This window comes from Neovison vison, chromosome 6 (assembly GCF_020171115.1).
Source record: "Neovison vison isolate M4711 chromosome 6, ASM_NN_V1, whole genome shotgun sequence".
Classification (NCBI taxonomy): domain Eukaryota; kingdom Metazoa; phylum Chordata; class Mammalia; order Carnivora; family Mustelidae; genus Neogale; species Neogale vison.
Genome location: NC_058096.1, coordinates 116,766,870 through 116,783,420, shown reverse-complemented (window position 1 = coordinate 116,783,420; position 16,551 = coordinate 116,766,870). Strand labels below are relative to the sequence as shown.

The window sequence follows — 16,551 nt, the reverse complement described above, 5'->3', positions numbered from 1 at the left end:
CTCAGGTCCGTGTTGGCCCACTCGGGGTCTGGCTGTACCTGCAGAGGGGGCGCTGATGGCCGGGGCCGGTGACTGCCCTCTGGGAACAGAGCCACAGAGTGCCCAGCCTCAGGGTCCTCAGGGTCCCCTGGTCACCCTGCAGTCTCCCACGGAGTCTGCATGCTGTGAGCTGATGGCAGGCGCCACTGGGACTTGGCTGACATCATCATTTCTATGTGTCCCAGTTTAAAACTCAACTTAGCTGGAGACTCCCTTCCTCAGTGCAGAGCAAACAGCTGAAGAGTTAATTGAGGTTAGTGAGTGTATTTGCTGAGGACATTCAGATGTTTATGGAGGTTGATTCCATTCGCTTGTCTGTTCCTTTTGATTTGATCAGAAACGTGTACAACTTGTGATGTATGAATTCGGCTTGCTCCTGGGGCTGCTGGCCTGGGAGAGCGAAGGCGACGTGAGAACATTCCTCTTTCCTTAAAGCAGACGTGCAGAAGCCCTGGCCCGGGCAGCTGGCCCTGGGGAATGACATAAGTCCCCGCTGCTTAACCTCTTGGTTTCTGGAGCCACTGACCCCTGAGCCCTTTCCTGTGACACGTGCAGCATGTGGAATAGACTTACAGAAATCTCTGAGGGGTTGGTTCTAGTGTGGAAGTATGGGAAGGGATTCTCACTGCTCCAGGAGAGCCTCCCGTGGGAGCAGGGAGTGGAGCGCTGGAGAGCCTGTCCATACCTGCTTCTGGGAGAGCGGAAAACCGGGCGTCCAAGGCTAAGTAGCGTGTTCCTTGGAGCCTCACCCACTGCGGACATACCTGGGGTGCAGCCAGGGCATTTGGTCGTGTGTCTTATGTGAGACCCACCCATGGGGTTGCAGTGTGAGGACGTTTCCCCATCTTTCTGCCTCGATTTGTGCTTATGGCTTGTACGGTTGTGTTGTCGATTATTGTCTGATTTCTTTGTAAGCTGTCCTGGGAGTTTCTGATTTTTTCACACTCTAAATAAGCCACAGAGAACATCTGTGTGTGTGTCTGTGTATGTGTCTGTTTTCCTTCTTTTTCATCTTTCCCTGAGCTCTTCCTTGAGTCTTCACAAGGAACATGTCACAGTTGCAAGTGGTCTGATGCCCATAAATTAGATCTGAAAATCAGGACCCAGCAGTAGCACTCCTTGGTTGTCCACTCTCTTGGCTTTCTATTATACAGAGTTTTTCAGCTAATTTACATTGTACAACCCAGCTTTGTCTTCTCTTAGTATTCTATTTTTTTTTTTAGTGTTTTATTTTATTTCTTTATTTTTAAGGGGTTTATTTATTTATTTGAAAGAGAGAGAGAACATGAGCATGGGGTAGGGACAGAGGGAGAGAGAAAAGCAGATTCCCCACTGAGCAGGGAGCCCACCATGGGGCTCGATCCCAGGGCCTTAGGATCATGACCTGAGCTGAAACCAAGAGTCAGACACTTAACTGACTGAGCCACCGGGGGGGTCCTTTAAACAGTCATTAAAATATAAAATAAAATTTTTATATATATATATATATATATATATATATATATATATATATAATTTTGATACTTCTTTTCACTCAACCTATGGTTTTGGGGTATATCCAAGTTGATACATGGGGGTCTTGTTTGCTCACTTTGCTCTGTGCAGGATTTCATGATGGGCAGACCTGTTTATCCATTTTTCCACTAGAGCTGGCTGTGTGGTCTCCTTTTTGTCTCTCAAACATCGCTGCCATGAGCGTCAGGTGTGCGTCTGCACGCACATGTGTGCTGAGTTCCTCCCGAGCACACACCCAGACAGGCATTTCCTGGCCCCGGAGTCTGTGTGTCTCCCTGAGGTGCCAGAAGTCTTGGCCATGTGGTGCTCCTGCCGCCCACTCCCTCTCCTCCCAAACACTTGGTGTGCAGGCTCCCTTTTCTTGAGGTGGGTCCTTCTTCCTTGGTGTCAGAAGGTAGAAGCCTGAGGGCCACCTGGAGAATAGGATAGGAGGGAAACTTCCAGGACAGACCTGAGTGTTCCTTTGTGCCCCCCAAGCTTTCTGGCCATGTGGAGACTTGGATCAGTCTCCCCGGCGTTGCAGAACCTCAGTAGCTGAGAGCAGAGAGGAGGGTGCCTCCAGCTAGAGGTGGACTGGTCTTTCCCTGAGTTCTGCCTCCACTGCCGCAGAGCTGTCTGAGAGGGCACATGGCCTGGCTTTGGGGCGGCGACTTGCCCTGTAACCTGGGGAGAGCCTTTTCCCCTCACTAGGCCTCAGGTTCCCTGTCTGAAAGGGCAGGGTTGGCTCATGGACCATGTGAGTTCTTGGCTCCACATGTATCGTCTGTCCACTTGTACTTTTACAATTAGCAAACCCCATGTTCTTAGCCATAGGCCGCTAGGCCTGAGCCTTGAGCCACTGTTGGGTCTGAGTGGGGGCCAGTGGGCTGCCTATCAGGGTGCTCCCTGGTGACCGTTCTCTTCCCTGTGGTACGAATCCTCCTCCTCAGTGAAGTGGTCTGTGTTCTCATATAGTTTGAGGGAAGATCCTCGGATCCCAGGGGCTTAGGGGCAAAGTTGAGTAATGCCGACAGAGGGGAAGCAAAAGACTGCGGCTGGTCCTGTGGGACACGTAAGAAAGCCAGAACAAAGGTTCACTGCTTTCTTTGCGGTGAGCATGTTTAAGGTCAATGTAGACTGAGCTACACTTACCGGTGTGTCTATCAGGTACCAGCACTGCCCCAGGACATTGATATGTGCTGGGTGTATCGATGAACAAAAGAGGCAGAACAGATCAAGTATCCTGCCTTTTTGGAGCTTATGTTGTGGCAGGAAGAGGATTAAATGAGCTAATAACATTTGTTTGCTTTGTTGCCTGGGGCACCATGAAGTAGGGGCTCAAAAAGGCTGGGTTTCATTTCATCTCTTTGTTGTTCCATGATAAGCAAATGAGGAAGTAGTACAGTGTCATAGGAGGTGAGTAAGTTACCCAGTACATTAGCAGGTTAAGAGGCCTCAGGAGTATGGGAAAGTCGTGATAGCTAGTTGAGAGATGGGGACACTGTCACTAAGGATGTGGATTTTGAGCAGAGGCCCAAGGAGTGGAGTTGGCCGTGCAGACCAGGGTCGGAGGTCGCCTGGCATGTGCAGGGAGCAGCAAGACCTTGCAGGTGGTGGTGGGGGAATGGCTGGGGAGGCCCTCTGGAAGGACTGCAGACCCAGGCACGGCCCAGTGCCCATTGGTGATGGGAGGGGCTGCAGCTGTGTTTTGAGGGGAGAAGGGCCACTCTGGCTGCTGTGTGGAGGACAGAATGAAGGTGAGGTCCGTTCAGAGGCCAGCATCCTGGCCCAGGAGAGAGGAAACTGTGGGGTGAGGAGGAAAGCTTTGGGACCGTCCAGGAGAAGTGCACTTATTGGGTCAGGAGCCCAATGAGGGCTTTCTACACTAGACTTCATTCATACCCAGACTTGTGGCCTCTGGAGGGCTGCAAACATGTTAACAAACACCCCCCCCCCCCCCGGTAGTAGGGACTCTGCCCTCAGTGAGGGAATAACAGAAGAAGAAAGGTAGAGTGCGATAGTCCCCAGTGACTGGTAGGTTGCTCGCATTCTAGAATCAAAAAGGCCTGGGCTCAGATCTGGGCCTTGGCCATCCAGCAGGTCACCTTGAACAGGTCACATCCTCTTTATGAAGGGCAGAGTCATGACGAGGGCTGGATGAGCTCATGTTTGTCCACATGGCTTTCCCTGTGGTGCCATGATGTCCAGGTGCTGGTGGCCGGCGGGGGTGGGGGGTGGGGGGGGGGGGGTGGGGTTGGGCTGTGTGGTGTCCTGACATGCCAGGGGGACTTGTGGCTTGAGGTTATGGGAGGGCCTGCTGGAGATCGGGCCCTGATGCCTGCCGGGGTGACCTTGACGGGGGGGCAGCCCTCATGCTGCAGATACCTCCTGGCTGTTGGGGCTGTGCTTGGCTTTTTTTTTAAAAAAGATTTTATTTATTTATTTGACAAAGAGACAGTGAGAGGGAACACAAGCCAAAGGAGTGGGAGAGGGAGAAGCAGGGAGCCTGACACGGGGCTCGATCCCAGGACCCCGAGATCATGACCTGAGCCAAAGGCAGATGCTTAATGACTGAGCCACCCAGGCAGCCCTGTGATTGGCATTTTAAACACATCATTTCACCCTCCCCCCACCCCAAAAGAGGTGATGAACACGAACAGTGTCTCCCAAGTGAGGTCATTTGACTGTTTCCTTCACGGTTTTTGCCCAAATCCCATAACTGCCTGCAGCATTACCTACTTAATAGGTATTTTTACTGACTCTTCCTCTTCTTTAAATCATTTCCTTAGCCTCTCCTTAGGTATGGTCTGCAAAATCATAGTGCTGAAGTATTTTTGCTAATTTTCTCATATTTTACATATCAGAATCGGTCCGTAAGTATTAGAGTGGTTGGTCTGTGTGCCTCTTAGAATTTTCTTTTGTACCCTGATCTCTTTACCTCCCCTACCCATCCCCCTCCGCCCTGCCATGGGTGTGTGGGACATCTTGGGGAGCACTGGACAAGGGGTTTCATGGAACCTAGGAGAGCCGGGAAATGGTGAAGGCTGTCCTGTGTCCTGGAGTTTGACTGGTCTGAGCTCAGAGGGTCCCATGGGTCCCTGCTTGAGCTCCAGCCGTGTCCCAGTCCCAGAGAGCCCGCAGGGAAGTGGGCCTCTCTGTGAGGAGAGGGAGTAGGGAGCAGAGGGGGTAGGGAGCATGGGGCAGGCCCCCCCACAGGGGGCCACTTCCTGTCTGCCACGTTGAAGCCAGAACTGGTTAAGTGCGTCCCTCTGGGTGTCATTCCTGGTAAAACTGCAGTGTTCTTTGGGAGGTCATAGGTTGTGGGAGATTATAACAGAGCAGGGAACCTGGTCAGGAAGGACCCGACTGATCTATAGTCAGCAGACTTCTGGGAGAGGAGAGAGACCAGACTGCTGCTCCTAAGGTTTCCAGGACAGTCCTGCTGCTGCTGTTCTCTCTTGGGCCTTTCTCCCATCCTTCTGCCACTTTCCTATTGTCTCATGCCTTCTCTTTATCTTCTGAGGTGGAAAACATTATATTGTAGACAATGGGCTTGTCCTGTCAAGAAATTTAACATTACATGTCAAAAGCCCAACCTCATCATTTGTAGAAGAGGCGAGTTAAGGAATGATTGTGCCTGCTATGTACGGGTTGTCTCAAAGAGCTCACTCAGTGTGTTCTTCAGTAAGTGCCTGACAAGATGGGGAGAAGGTGGAGAGTGGCTGAGGCATTTGCTTTTAAGAATGAGCACTCAGGGTTGAGGAGAGGGAGCTGGGACCCAGAGAACAGGGGTGAATGGCATGGGAAATGGGCCATGGGGCCATGAATTTGGCTGCACCGTGCTGTAGAAATTATGGCTCTCTGCTTTTGGAGCCCCTCAGCTGTGGCAAGCATATGTGGAAGGCCAGGAAGCCTGATGTCACCATTAGCTGGTCATGAACACATCCAGAGTCCAGAAGAAAGCACTGACCTTTTTTTCTCTCCTTTCATTTTTCTTTTGGAGTCACCTTATGGTTAATTTCCAGTCAGCCTTGGAGGAGCATCTGGGCCACTCCCTCCATCTCTCTCCACTCCTCTCCATGTGTTCCTCTTTTCTCAGACCCTTCTTTGCTTTCCAAGGACATGGCTCTGTCCCAGTGATTTGCTGTATAGTTCCTTGGGGTCATCCTGGAAATTCCCTGGGAGGCCCCGGGGGTTTGAGGGCCTACAGAGCAGAGCACCTACAAGACACACCAGCCTTTTTGTTACTTTTGTCATGTGCACAGCCTCTCCACGTTGCCGCGCTAGTCAGGTCTTCATCTTTCCACCTGCTGGAGGTGGGGAGGACAACACGAGGCAAGGGGTGAGAAATGTTGGTGCCGCCACACCGGGCACACAGGCCTCTGTGTCCAGTTCCTCAGCCTGGGTTCTGCTCTCCTCCCGTTGTGGTGGCCTGTTCTAACTTGGGGCCTGTGTTTGATTGCTCTGTCGGGGGCTGCTAGTCAACAGAGAATCAGGGTTTGAAAGGAGTTAGGGTATACCTTTGCCATGTATTCTCTCTCCATTATAGGCAAGAAAATAAAACGTGGGGAGAACATGAGTGGGGAGAGAGGGTGGAGCTGGAGAGAATGATCTGGGTCACGTGCGAGATTGCACGCTCCTCTACCCTCCACCCCCACTGGGGCACATCCCCACAGACCCTCCAGCTGCTCCTCACGTGAATGGGTTCTGGACCTTTTGCCACTGTGGTCTTCTCCTTTGGCCGTGCTGTGCAAGTTTGCCCACAGCCTTCCTGCAGTGATGTCCAGAGCTGAGCCCAGCCAGGACCCTGAGGCCACCTGACTGGCCCTGAGTCCAGTGGGACACTTCTTCGTATGTCTGAAGACTAGCAGAATCACTTGGGGGTGGTTTCTGAAAGAAGATTTCTGAACCCGCCTGCAAACTGACTCATGATGTCTAGAGCAAGAACCTAGGAGTCTGCATTTTTGTAGGACTCCCCAGCGACAGCCTTTGCACTCTGGAGTTGGAGCCCAACTCCCCTCCTGACAGTGTGGCTGCAGCTTACTGGTCCACATGGTTCGGCCCTCAGTCACCTTCTGTGCGGGGGGCCTTTTCCAGGGCTGCTGGGCCTGTTTGACATGTCCTCCCTACCCTGGGCACATCGAGGTGTGGGAGAAATGGAATCTGCTGAAATGTTGGGCATCTTATAGGAGTCCCAGAACATTAACTGCAGACCTGGTTTTCTGGAAACTTCTGATAGTGCAGTAAGTGTGAGGTGGAGAGGAGGGTGGGGAGGGAATCAGACAAGATGTTTTGTAGCAGCTGGATTCCTTGTAGTGTAGTGTAGTAAAGAACGGCTTTAGCTCTTGGGCTGTTAGTAAAGTGGGTCATGAGCATGGATGTTGGGAAATTCTTTGGGAATCAGATGGACAAGCCTCCTTTTTCCTCTTCAGCTGTTTGTGCTTTTGCTTGGCAAGATTAAATTACACCTAGGACATCTTGTAGAAGTGATGAAAGTCACATTAGGGAGGGATGGAAACAGGGCACCTGCAGCCCTGGGTGGTGAGTTTACCTGCCCCCTGGTGGCCACTGGTGCTGGTGGCGGCTTGAGTCTGGATGCTGCTGAAAAGTCTTCCCACCCAGTGCTCCAGGCAGTCCCTTGGGGCAGGTGGACACCAGCCCCTGTCACCTCTTTCTTGGCTGCCAAGTCACCGTGTGACCTGCTTCCCCACAGGGCGTGCCAAGTGATCAAGGTATTTTCTCGCCAGTTGCCTTCCACCAAGTTTAGCTAAGGTTTGGCATTGCTTTATGTCCTCAGTGAATGCTGAGGGGAGCTGGGGCCTGGCTCTTCAGGCCTGTCTGTGCCAGTGAGCCCAGGGCCAGGCTGGCAAAGACGACTACCCCTGCCCGGCCCCAGACTCTGCCGTTCTGATTGGTGTGGTCTCCTCATATTGGATGTGTCTAGAATGTGCTGTGCCTGGTGGATGTGGGGCAAGCTTCCCCTCTCCCCGCATGCCCACTTTGTCCTTTTCAAAAGAGGTGGGGCTTCCCAGAGTCTCTTGTACACACTGCTCTCTCAATTACACATTTTATTTGAACTGAAAGGTACGGCTTGAGAACACCTTCGCCTGGAACAACCTCAGTCATTACTGAAGTGCTTCTAGAAGTCACTTGAGAGAATTAATTAAAAATAAAAGGAGGTGAAGAAATTTAACCCAGATTTAGTCATCATTCCTGGAGTTTTGATTTCATAATTACAAGTGTAGAATATTGATATAAGTGAGTCTTTAAAGATCACTAATGAAAGGAAGATAGTAAGTGGCCACAAATATGTAATTAGAGGCTGATGAGAAACAATGGCTTGATGATACGAACGTGGATTCTCCTCGATGGTTGGGATACCATTTCCAATGACACCGTCTGACATAAATTCACAAGGAACTGTATCGAGCATCTGAAATGGAGGACGAGGATGATATGTTCCAGAAACTGGCTCTAGATGTCTCAGCTTGGGTTGATAAAGGCGCTAATGGGGCGCATGCATGCGCAACGTTCCAAAAGATACCATTTTGTAAGCTGGATGTGGGAAAAATAGTCCTTTAATAGGATTTTAATATTAAGTATTTATATATAAATACATTTATGAAAGTTACAGATGGTGATTTGGTTTTTTAATCTAAGTCCCCCCAAATTGTATAGTCAAGTTGGTGCAAACCCAACCATTGTCTTAGATCTTCTCATTGGCCAGTTGCCTTCCACAGGAGAGTTACTTTATATCCCTCCTGGTTTTCCAGGTTATGTGGTTATTCTTCCTGAAGCCCCTGAGGGTGGGATTTGAAAGTGGGGGGGAGTTGTGGGAGGGGTGACCTCTTCTCTGCCTTCCCCCTACCCTTTTTACCTTCCATCTCTCTCTTGCCTCACTGCCCCCTGCTGGGGACCAGACCCCAGGCTAGGGGCTTCCTAGTGTGCCCAACTCTGACCCTGCCCTTGGAAGGTCACGGTTTGCAAACTGGTTTTAGACATTGGGAGGCCTGGGTGTTTTGATTCATACTTGCAGTGTCTGTGGTTTGTTTCTTGCTATCGGTCCATGGAACATATTAATTTATCTTTAAGTAGATTTATTAAATGAAATATTCATGGGAGCGGGTGCTTCAGTGGGCAGCATTTGGAACAGTGTGCTGAGTACAGTTTGTCCTCCTAAGTCTATTAATGCTGATAGGATGTCATTGTCTCCTGTGAAGCTGCTGGGTGAGCTGGGGGCCCAGGCAGGGGACAGAGCTGGCCGCTGGAAGCCGTCTCCCTCAGCTCGGCTCCGGCAGGCTCTGTTCTGAGCAGTCCGTGTGTGTGTGTGTGTGTGTGTGTGTGTGTGTTTGTACGTATCCATTCTCTGTCTTCCTTTTTAATGAATATAGTAGCTTCCATTTCTGAGAGAGTCCTCTTGTCAGCTTCCAGCTTCTTGTCTAATTCCTGCTTGCAGCCATGGCTTGGAGGTGTAATGAGGCTCAGAGGGAGACGCTGGCTTATGAGTGAAGACTGATCTGCGAGGAGAAGCCATTCGGGGGACTGAGGATGGGGGCGGGGACAGAATGCTAATACTCAGGAATAAGCGCAGCATCACAGCCCCTGAACTGGGCGCTTTCTCTCCTGGTCCCCAGTGGTCCTAAAAGCCACCATTGGAGGCGGATGTTACCATTTCTGTATTTGAGGCTCAGGTTGTTTTAGTAACTTCATTACTAATTTAGTAAGTTCATTTAGTTCCACAGACCTCTGTGGAGGCCTGTTCCATGGCCAGGGGCTGGGCACGGGGCACAGAGCCGCCATAGCATCGGGCCTTGGAGAAGGCCCCATCTAGCAGATCCAGAAACAGGCTTGTGGAGGAGCCGGACAGGGATGCAGAGCCTCCCTCTGTACTGGAGGGTGCCGAGGAAGGTGTGACGAATTGTGGGAGGCTGAGTCCAAGGCCATCCGAGCCAGGCTGGGAGACTGGATAGGAGTTTACCAGACATGTCGGGGCTGGGAGGGGTTCCCCATGGTACAAAGAGCAGGTCCAAACATACAAGGATCTAGGACAGGGTGGGGATGATGGCCTGGTTCAGTTCTGCTCAATCGCCAGAGGAGGGAGGGTGCTGGATGCCCGAAGCCTTGCTGGGGAGTTTGGACTGTGACTGATGGCAGTGAGCCATTGGAGGTTTTGAAGCCAAGGAGAGGGAAAAGGGAAGCTGGGTATTTGGACAGTTATTCGAGAGGCACCACAGAGGCTGGTTTGGAGGGGATGGGGAGGAGGTGGGAAGCCTAGGGCTTGGGGTGCTCAGGCAGCCAGGAATTCACCGGGGTGAGGTGAGGGGAGCATGGGGGGGTGTAGGAGGTAAAAGGCATAATTTGGCACCTGTATTGAGGAATACCAGAACTGGTTGAGAAGTCATGAAAAAGAAAACATCAAAGAAAGGAATCAGGAAAAGGATAAAGGGAAGTAGCTCATTAGAGAAATGTGAATACATTTGAAAAAGACAAAGAGTTATAAGAACGAGGACCCTAACACAATAGAAAAGTTTCTCCAAGTGTAGTGGTATTTCTGAAATCTAAGCAGACGGAAAGAGAAAAGCAAACACTTAAGTGAGGGAAGACAAAAATAGGTTGCTGCCAAAAGCAGCCAAAAGCAGAACCTAAAGTCGGGAGAAGCGGACGGGGCAGTGGGCCCCCAGAAGAGGTGGTTCTTCTGGGGACCTGATGGCTGAAGGCTCTGGGGGCGCAGTCTGAGCGGGAGATGTGCTGAAACAGACAAGGAAAGGACAGAGGTAGATGGGAGGCTAGCTCCTACCTGCTTGAGGACCTCGGGGCCCTGCCCATACTGGGCTTTCCTCCAGCTGGCAGAGCCCCTGAGACCAGGTGAGCAAGCCAGTTAGGGGAGCCGCAGGACCTCTCCCTTCACTCTTGCTGTCCTGGAGTCCGCATGGTGAGGGCTGAGCAGCACACGGCCTCCTCGTAGCCTAGTCCTGTCCTGTGAGCTGCGGAGAAGAAGGGAGGTCGAGGGGGTTATCAGCAGATCTCTTGTGAGGGATGAGGTTGGAGGAGGATGCGCATCTAGCCTTCAGGCCTGGGCTGTATATATTGAATGCCTCTGGTGTGCAGTGGAGTGTTTTAGGTGGTGGGGGTGAGGTGCACGGAGCAACAGAGAAAACTTGCAAGACCTACGGGAGCACAGTGCATGGAAATCTGGTAGCTGCCCAGGGGATGAATTCAAAACTGGGGAAAACGTCAGACCAGGAAAACCAACTCTGTATATAGAGTCCTGTTAGTCCTCTTACCTATTCTGTTTGCTGCTTATGCTGCTTGGGGTTGCTGTTAAGAAAGAGGATGCGTTTATACCTGAAAGAGCGCAGACTTGGAATCTAGAGACCAGGATTCAAGTTCTGGCCCTGCCGCTCAGTAGCTTTGTGACCTTGGAAAAGCATAACCTCTTTGAGCTTCTGCTTTCTCACTTGTAATTGTAATAACTGATAAACATAATAGAGCTCTGCTAGGGATGGCTGGCTCACTGAAGTTCTGGGTTTTCATGGGCATGCATGTGTGGGAAAGCATTTCATACCATGTAGTGCTCTGTTCAGTAGCTGCCGACCTTTCTAGATCCTAAGTGCTTTGCAGGAAGTGGTGCCTGGTTAGTCATCTAGCTCTCACAGCACCTCCAGAGTGTCTGGGGCCCTCAGGACATGCTGGCAGAATTGATGCATGAGTCCGCTGTGACACTCTGTGTTCCACGGCCATCTTCCAGGGGTCCTCTCCCTGTCCACACTGGTGGACGGGAAGGTGGGGCATTGGACACATGGAGTGGCCGCTGGGAGTGGTGGGCAATGCCTGGCCAGCACCAGCCGCCCAGCCTGAATCTCAGTGCCAGACATTGGCACGTGGCTTCGGTTTCCAGGTGGCCTGGCTTGGAGTTCAGAAGCAGAAAGCAGACTGGGGAGGGCTCCCATGCCTCTTCCACTGTGCGCACCCCCGACATGCATGGGGACACAGCTCTCACCCTGGGGCCCTGTCCTTACAGGCAACCCTTAGCCGACTCCCTGTGGTTCCTCATTTCCATAGCTCTGGCCTGGGCCATGCTACCCGTGGCCCTGGAGGGGTGTGTGCTGGGGGTCTTGCATGGATCTGTTCACTCCTGTGGTTTCCTCGTGTCCTGCTGCAGGTTGTCTTCCACGATGTGGGTGTGCTGACGGACAAGCTCTTCCCAGTGGTGGAGGCCATGCAGAAGCACTTCAGTGCTGGCTCGGGGACCTACTACAGTGACTCCATCTTCTTCCTCTCGGTCGCCATGCACCAGATTATGCCCAAAGGTAACCTGGATGCAGGCCCCAAGCCCTGGTTTCAGACTTCCGTGTCTTTTCCCCTGGCTCCAAAGCGGCCGGTGCCCTGAATCAGGGAGAAGAACTCCACTGCGACACGAGGGAGAGGGCCAGCCACAGTCTTTGTGTCACAGCTCTCTGTCCAAAGATCAAGGACAGGGCCCTGGGGGGCACAGCTGCTGTGCCCCACTCACGAGGACAGTGGGACTTGTGCAGTGTGCTGTCCCCAAACTCAAGCAGGGCATCTGGGCTCCAGGCTTGACCCAGCTCCTGCACACACCCCACCCCCCAGGTCTCAGTTTGCTCATCTCTAAAGTGGCAGGTTAGGCTAGGGGAGTTTCCATTCAGATTTGTGATCCCATTCTCTAGTTTGTATCTGGACTTATCTGACTTTAAGATATCCAATCTACATGTGAGAGGTGCAAATTAGAACTCAGAGTTTTCTTTCTTTTTTTTAAAGATTTTTAAAATTTATTTGACACACACAAAGAGAGAGAGAGGGAATATAAGCAGGGAGAGTGGGAGAGGGATAAGCAGGCTTCCTGCTGAGCGAAGAGCGCCATGCTGGAGGGAGCTCAATCCCAGGACCCTGATTATGATCTGAGCTGAAGGCAGCCGCTTAATGACTGAGCTACCCAGGTGTGCCATAACTCAGAATTTTCTGAAACTTTGATGTACAACCAGAGGATTTTCTGGGCTTTGGTTCCTCTGGGGCAGAAGAGATTGATTGTCTGGTCCATGATAGGTCAGACTTGTGTGGAAATGCTGGCAAGTCTGGTCATCTGGATTAGAACCCTTGGAGGTTTCTTGTTAGTGGGGTGTCCCAAGCTGCTGGGTTCTCTTCCTCCTAGCCATCCTTGATTGATTCTGGAGGGCTGGATATTCCTCCCAGTATCAGACCATGGTGAACCATGTCCTGAGCCTTTTAGAGGTGTGGAGGGGAGTTCGGGGGTCTTGGGGTAGCTGGGACCTGAACTGTGACTGTTGGGGTTTCCAATAGTCAGACCAGGCAGAACCTGATCCCTCAGGGGACAGCTAGGCCATTTGGTCTGCTGCTCCAGCCCAGCAGACCAGAAGTGAAAGAGAGGTCAGGAGCCACCGGTGTTGCAAGGGGCCTGTAAGCCGGGAATTCAGGTTGAACTGGGTTCTCCTTGGCAGCATGGTGTCCCTGGACGCCACAGGGAATTTTAGCCTGTACACTGTGGCTGTGACTCTGTCTCTGCGAGGCAAGTCCCCGAACCACGGAGGCCTCTGAATATTCTCTTGCTGGAAGGCCAGGGCTCAGGGAGATTTGCTGAGCAGGGAGGGGTCTGAAGGAGAGAGGGTGGCACGGGAGAAGAGCTAGCATTTGTGCAGTTCTGTGAGTTCACCGATTCCTCCCCCCAGCGCTGTGCCATCATAGCTGGGAGACTGAGAGGTGGGCTTGGCCAGGGTCAGACAGCCCTTTAAGCGGCAGGGCTGGGATTTGGGCCCCACTCAGGCTGAGTTGGAGGCCCGCTTCTCTAAACAGCAGCTGCTCTGTCCCCTCCAGTGTGCTGTGAGTGGTCCCTCTGGGTAGGACCAGTGCTAGCCCCGTGGGGAATGGAAATGGAAGGAGGGTATTCCCGCTGTCCTGGGTTCTAGCGGGAGACAGACACGGTGCTAGTCCCAGCCCTGCTGCCAACCACTTGTGTGCCTTTGCTGAGCCACTTAGCCTCTCCAGGCCTCAGTTTCCCGACCTACCAAATGAGAAGATAAAGGGTGCTGATCTAGTGAGCTATTTGGCTTGTATTTGGAAGAGTCCCAGCGTACAGGAATCCCCTGTGGGTTTTGGCGGTCTGGGGGAGCCAAGGGAAGGTACCTTTATCCTACCCCTTGCTTCTACCCTTCCCCCCCATCCAGCAGTCCTTCCTGATTACTGCATGGATGAAGCTTTGGAACAGGATTCTATGTGGTCAGAGGACTCCATGATTAAACTCATTTGAAACATCTTGATGAGAGGGGCCTTCAGGATCCGGCCAGTCTTGTCCTGCATGCATGATTAGTTCAGTGAAATGCTGTGAGGGAAGGACCCGCAAGGAACAGCATGAGATCTGGGAGGAGCTGTCCCCGACTTCCCCTCACTCCCTCCCTTCCCTCCATCCTCCCTCATCAGCTGGTAGGTCACTTCCCAGCATGGGCTAAACTCCAGGCCAGGTCATGCTTTGGGGCCCCCAGAGGGAGGGGAAACACAGCTTCCTGGGGCTGGTGAAGGCAGAGAAGCTGGCTGTGCCTCGCAGCGCCAGGGGGGACCAGGCAGATGACGAGAGTTAGGGAGCCCCCAGACTGCCGTCCCTCTGCTCTCTGCCCTGCCTTGAAGCCTGGTCTTGTCCCCGAGAGGGGTGGGCAGTGCCTGCTGGGATGAGGCTGTGGCCAGAGCTTTGCTGTCTTTGCAGTAGATCAGATGCTGGTGTTCCTCCAAGTGCGGTTCATGCCCCTGAGGGCCCTGTGTCCTGTGGGGAAGGAGGGAAGGTGCCCAAACACTGAATCCTCTCTTGGGTTCTTCAGGCAAATGACAGTGTGTTGCGCCCCAAGTCCACTTCCTATGAAGAGAGTTCCTGAGAGTTACTAAAATCTGATGGCCATAACACGAAGCCAGCAGTCCCGGAGTTCCTGCGGGGTCTGGGTGTCTCTGCTGAGTAGTCTGGCTGCCGCATAGCACTTGGCAGCCTGAGAAACTCCTACCGGCCAGGTCCTTTGGCACATCCTATGAGGTTTGGAAGGATGCTTTGTTTTCATGCACCCTTCATGCTGCCTTGAGTCTGTCCTGGCTCTTTACTATTGCCTTTTTGGTATTCTTTTTTTTTTTTAAATCTTAGAAATCAGTGTTTTGTGCTTTGTTGATGGTTTTGTTCTTGTACAATTGGTGCATTTTTGCTATTTTAGTTATTTTGTTTCTTTCACAGAGTTCTTCTTCCACTAGGAAAGTGAGAAGGGAGTGGGGTGGGTCACAAGTCCTTGGTCCCACCCAGGAAGGCTGGGTCAGAACAGCTTACATTCTGCCGAGTTACATCTCAGGAGGTCCTGTCTGATGCTTGCCCTGGACATCCCAGTTAGTTCTCTGTGTGCAAGCCTGTCCTCTCCATCCCCTCTTGGAGCAGTGGGCTCACCCTTCTGCACCTGAACCACCCTGAAGAGATGTTTTCTTATTCTATCTTATTCTATTTTAAGACTTTACTTATTCGAGAGTGACAGAGCAAGTGTGAGCATGAGTGAGAGAAAGCACAGGCAGGCACAGAGAGAGAGGGAGAAGCAGGCTCCCCACTGAGCAGACAGCCTGATGTGGGGCTCAATCCCAGGACCCTAGGATCATGACATGAGCTGAAGGCAGATGCTTAACTGACTGAGCCACCCAGGCCTCCTATTTACTTACTCTATTTTAAATGTAACTTTCATAAAAGAATATCTGAAAACTACATAAGAATAGAAAAAGTTATCCTTCTACTACTACATAGACACGAACTCCTTCGTTACCTCCTAATATGTTCCCAGCATATAGCTTTTTAAAAACTTAGGTGAAGTAAGAGCTATGCCATATATTAAAACATTCTCCGTCTTTCTGTGCATATCACAATATGAACTTGGACATTAAGCTCAAAGGATGAAAGAAATGGTGCAAGGAAAGCCATGTCATGACATTCTCAATTAATGTGACTCATCACCATTTTCTGTGTGGTCACAGTCTTGGAAAAATTTCTGAATGCTTCCATTGAGTAGATGAACCCCAGTTCACTTTATCATTTCCCTGTTCTCAGTTACCTGGCACTTTGTGGGTTTTTTTTTTTTTGTTTTGTTTTGTTTTACAGTCATAAATTATACTGTGATTAATATCCAAATACATAAAGATAATTTTCTCTAATTAGGATTATTTCCTTATGGTGACTCCCCATAGCTGGGGTCACTGGGCCAGTGGTGACCCTTACAAAGCCATCCTATGTCAGTTCCCCCCTGTCCCCGGGTCACCAGCCTGCACATGGGAGGGTCTGCACGATTTTCTCTGCTCACTGCTGTTGGCCTCTCAGGGGGACCTCCGGCAGCCACATACAAGTGTCAGCACAGTTCCTGTCCCCTCGCCAAGACAGGAAGCAAGGAGCTGAAATCGGGACACTGCTCTGAGTCAGAAGGCACGCTGGGCCTCCTGGCCCGGTTCTGTTGATCTGTCCCATGCTCATTCTGACAGCCAGACCTGCGGGGCTAGCCTCCCACACCCATGTAGCCCCGCAAAGCTTACAAAACCTGGTTTCCTCTCTCCTCATCTTGGCTCCTTGCTGCAGCCCTGTGGAGGGGGCCTGGCTGGGCTTGGTGGGGGTGGTTAACCCCGTGTGTTTTGCTCTGATTGTCTCTCTTGAAGCAGTACCACCTAGACCGTGTCTGTAGAGTGAGGACCAAGGGGTCCTGCCCACCAAACGTGCTGGCTCCGATTTTGGTCAGAGCTCATTTTCCTTCTGGTTGCCTTTTGGCAGGGTCACGTGTGGCTGGCTGGCCCGTCCTGCCACCGACAGGCAGCCACTCTGCTCCTCACTCACACCCACGGGGCTTTTCTCTCCTCATCTTAGTGCTGTTAGGTTTGTCACCGTTGGAAGCATCTTTATGCAATGGAAAAGAAAACATTTTTTGCCCAACTGGAGCTGGAGGGAGTGAAAAACAGCCCCTCAGGGCCCTCCGGCTTCCCTCTCCTGTG

General features: G+C 51.7%; 1 protein-coding gene across 1 annotated transcript in view; it reads left to right on the top strand.

The window, feature by feature from the left end:
- The window catches only part of XXYLT1 (xyloside xylosyltransferase 1), a 157,636-nt gene that overhangs the window by 16,218 nt on the left and 124,867 nt on the right, over positions 1–16,551 (top strand). Inside the window, exon 2 of the mRNA XM_044252038.1 lies at positions 11,696–11,843. Within this exon, the coding sequence (XP_044107973.1) occupies positions 11,696–11,843 (148 nt within the window). The remainder of the gene's footprint in view (positions 1–11,695; positions 11,844–16,551) is intronic.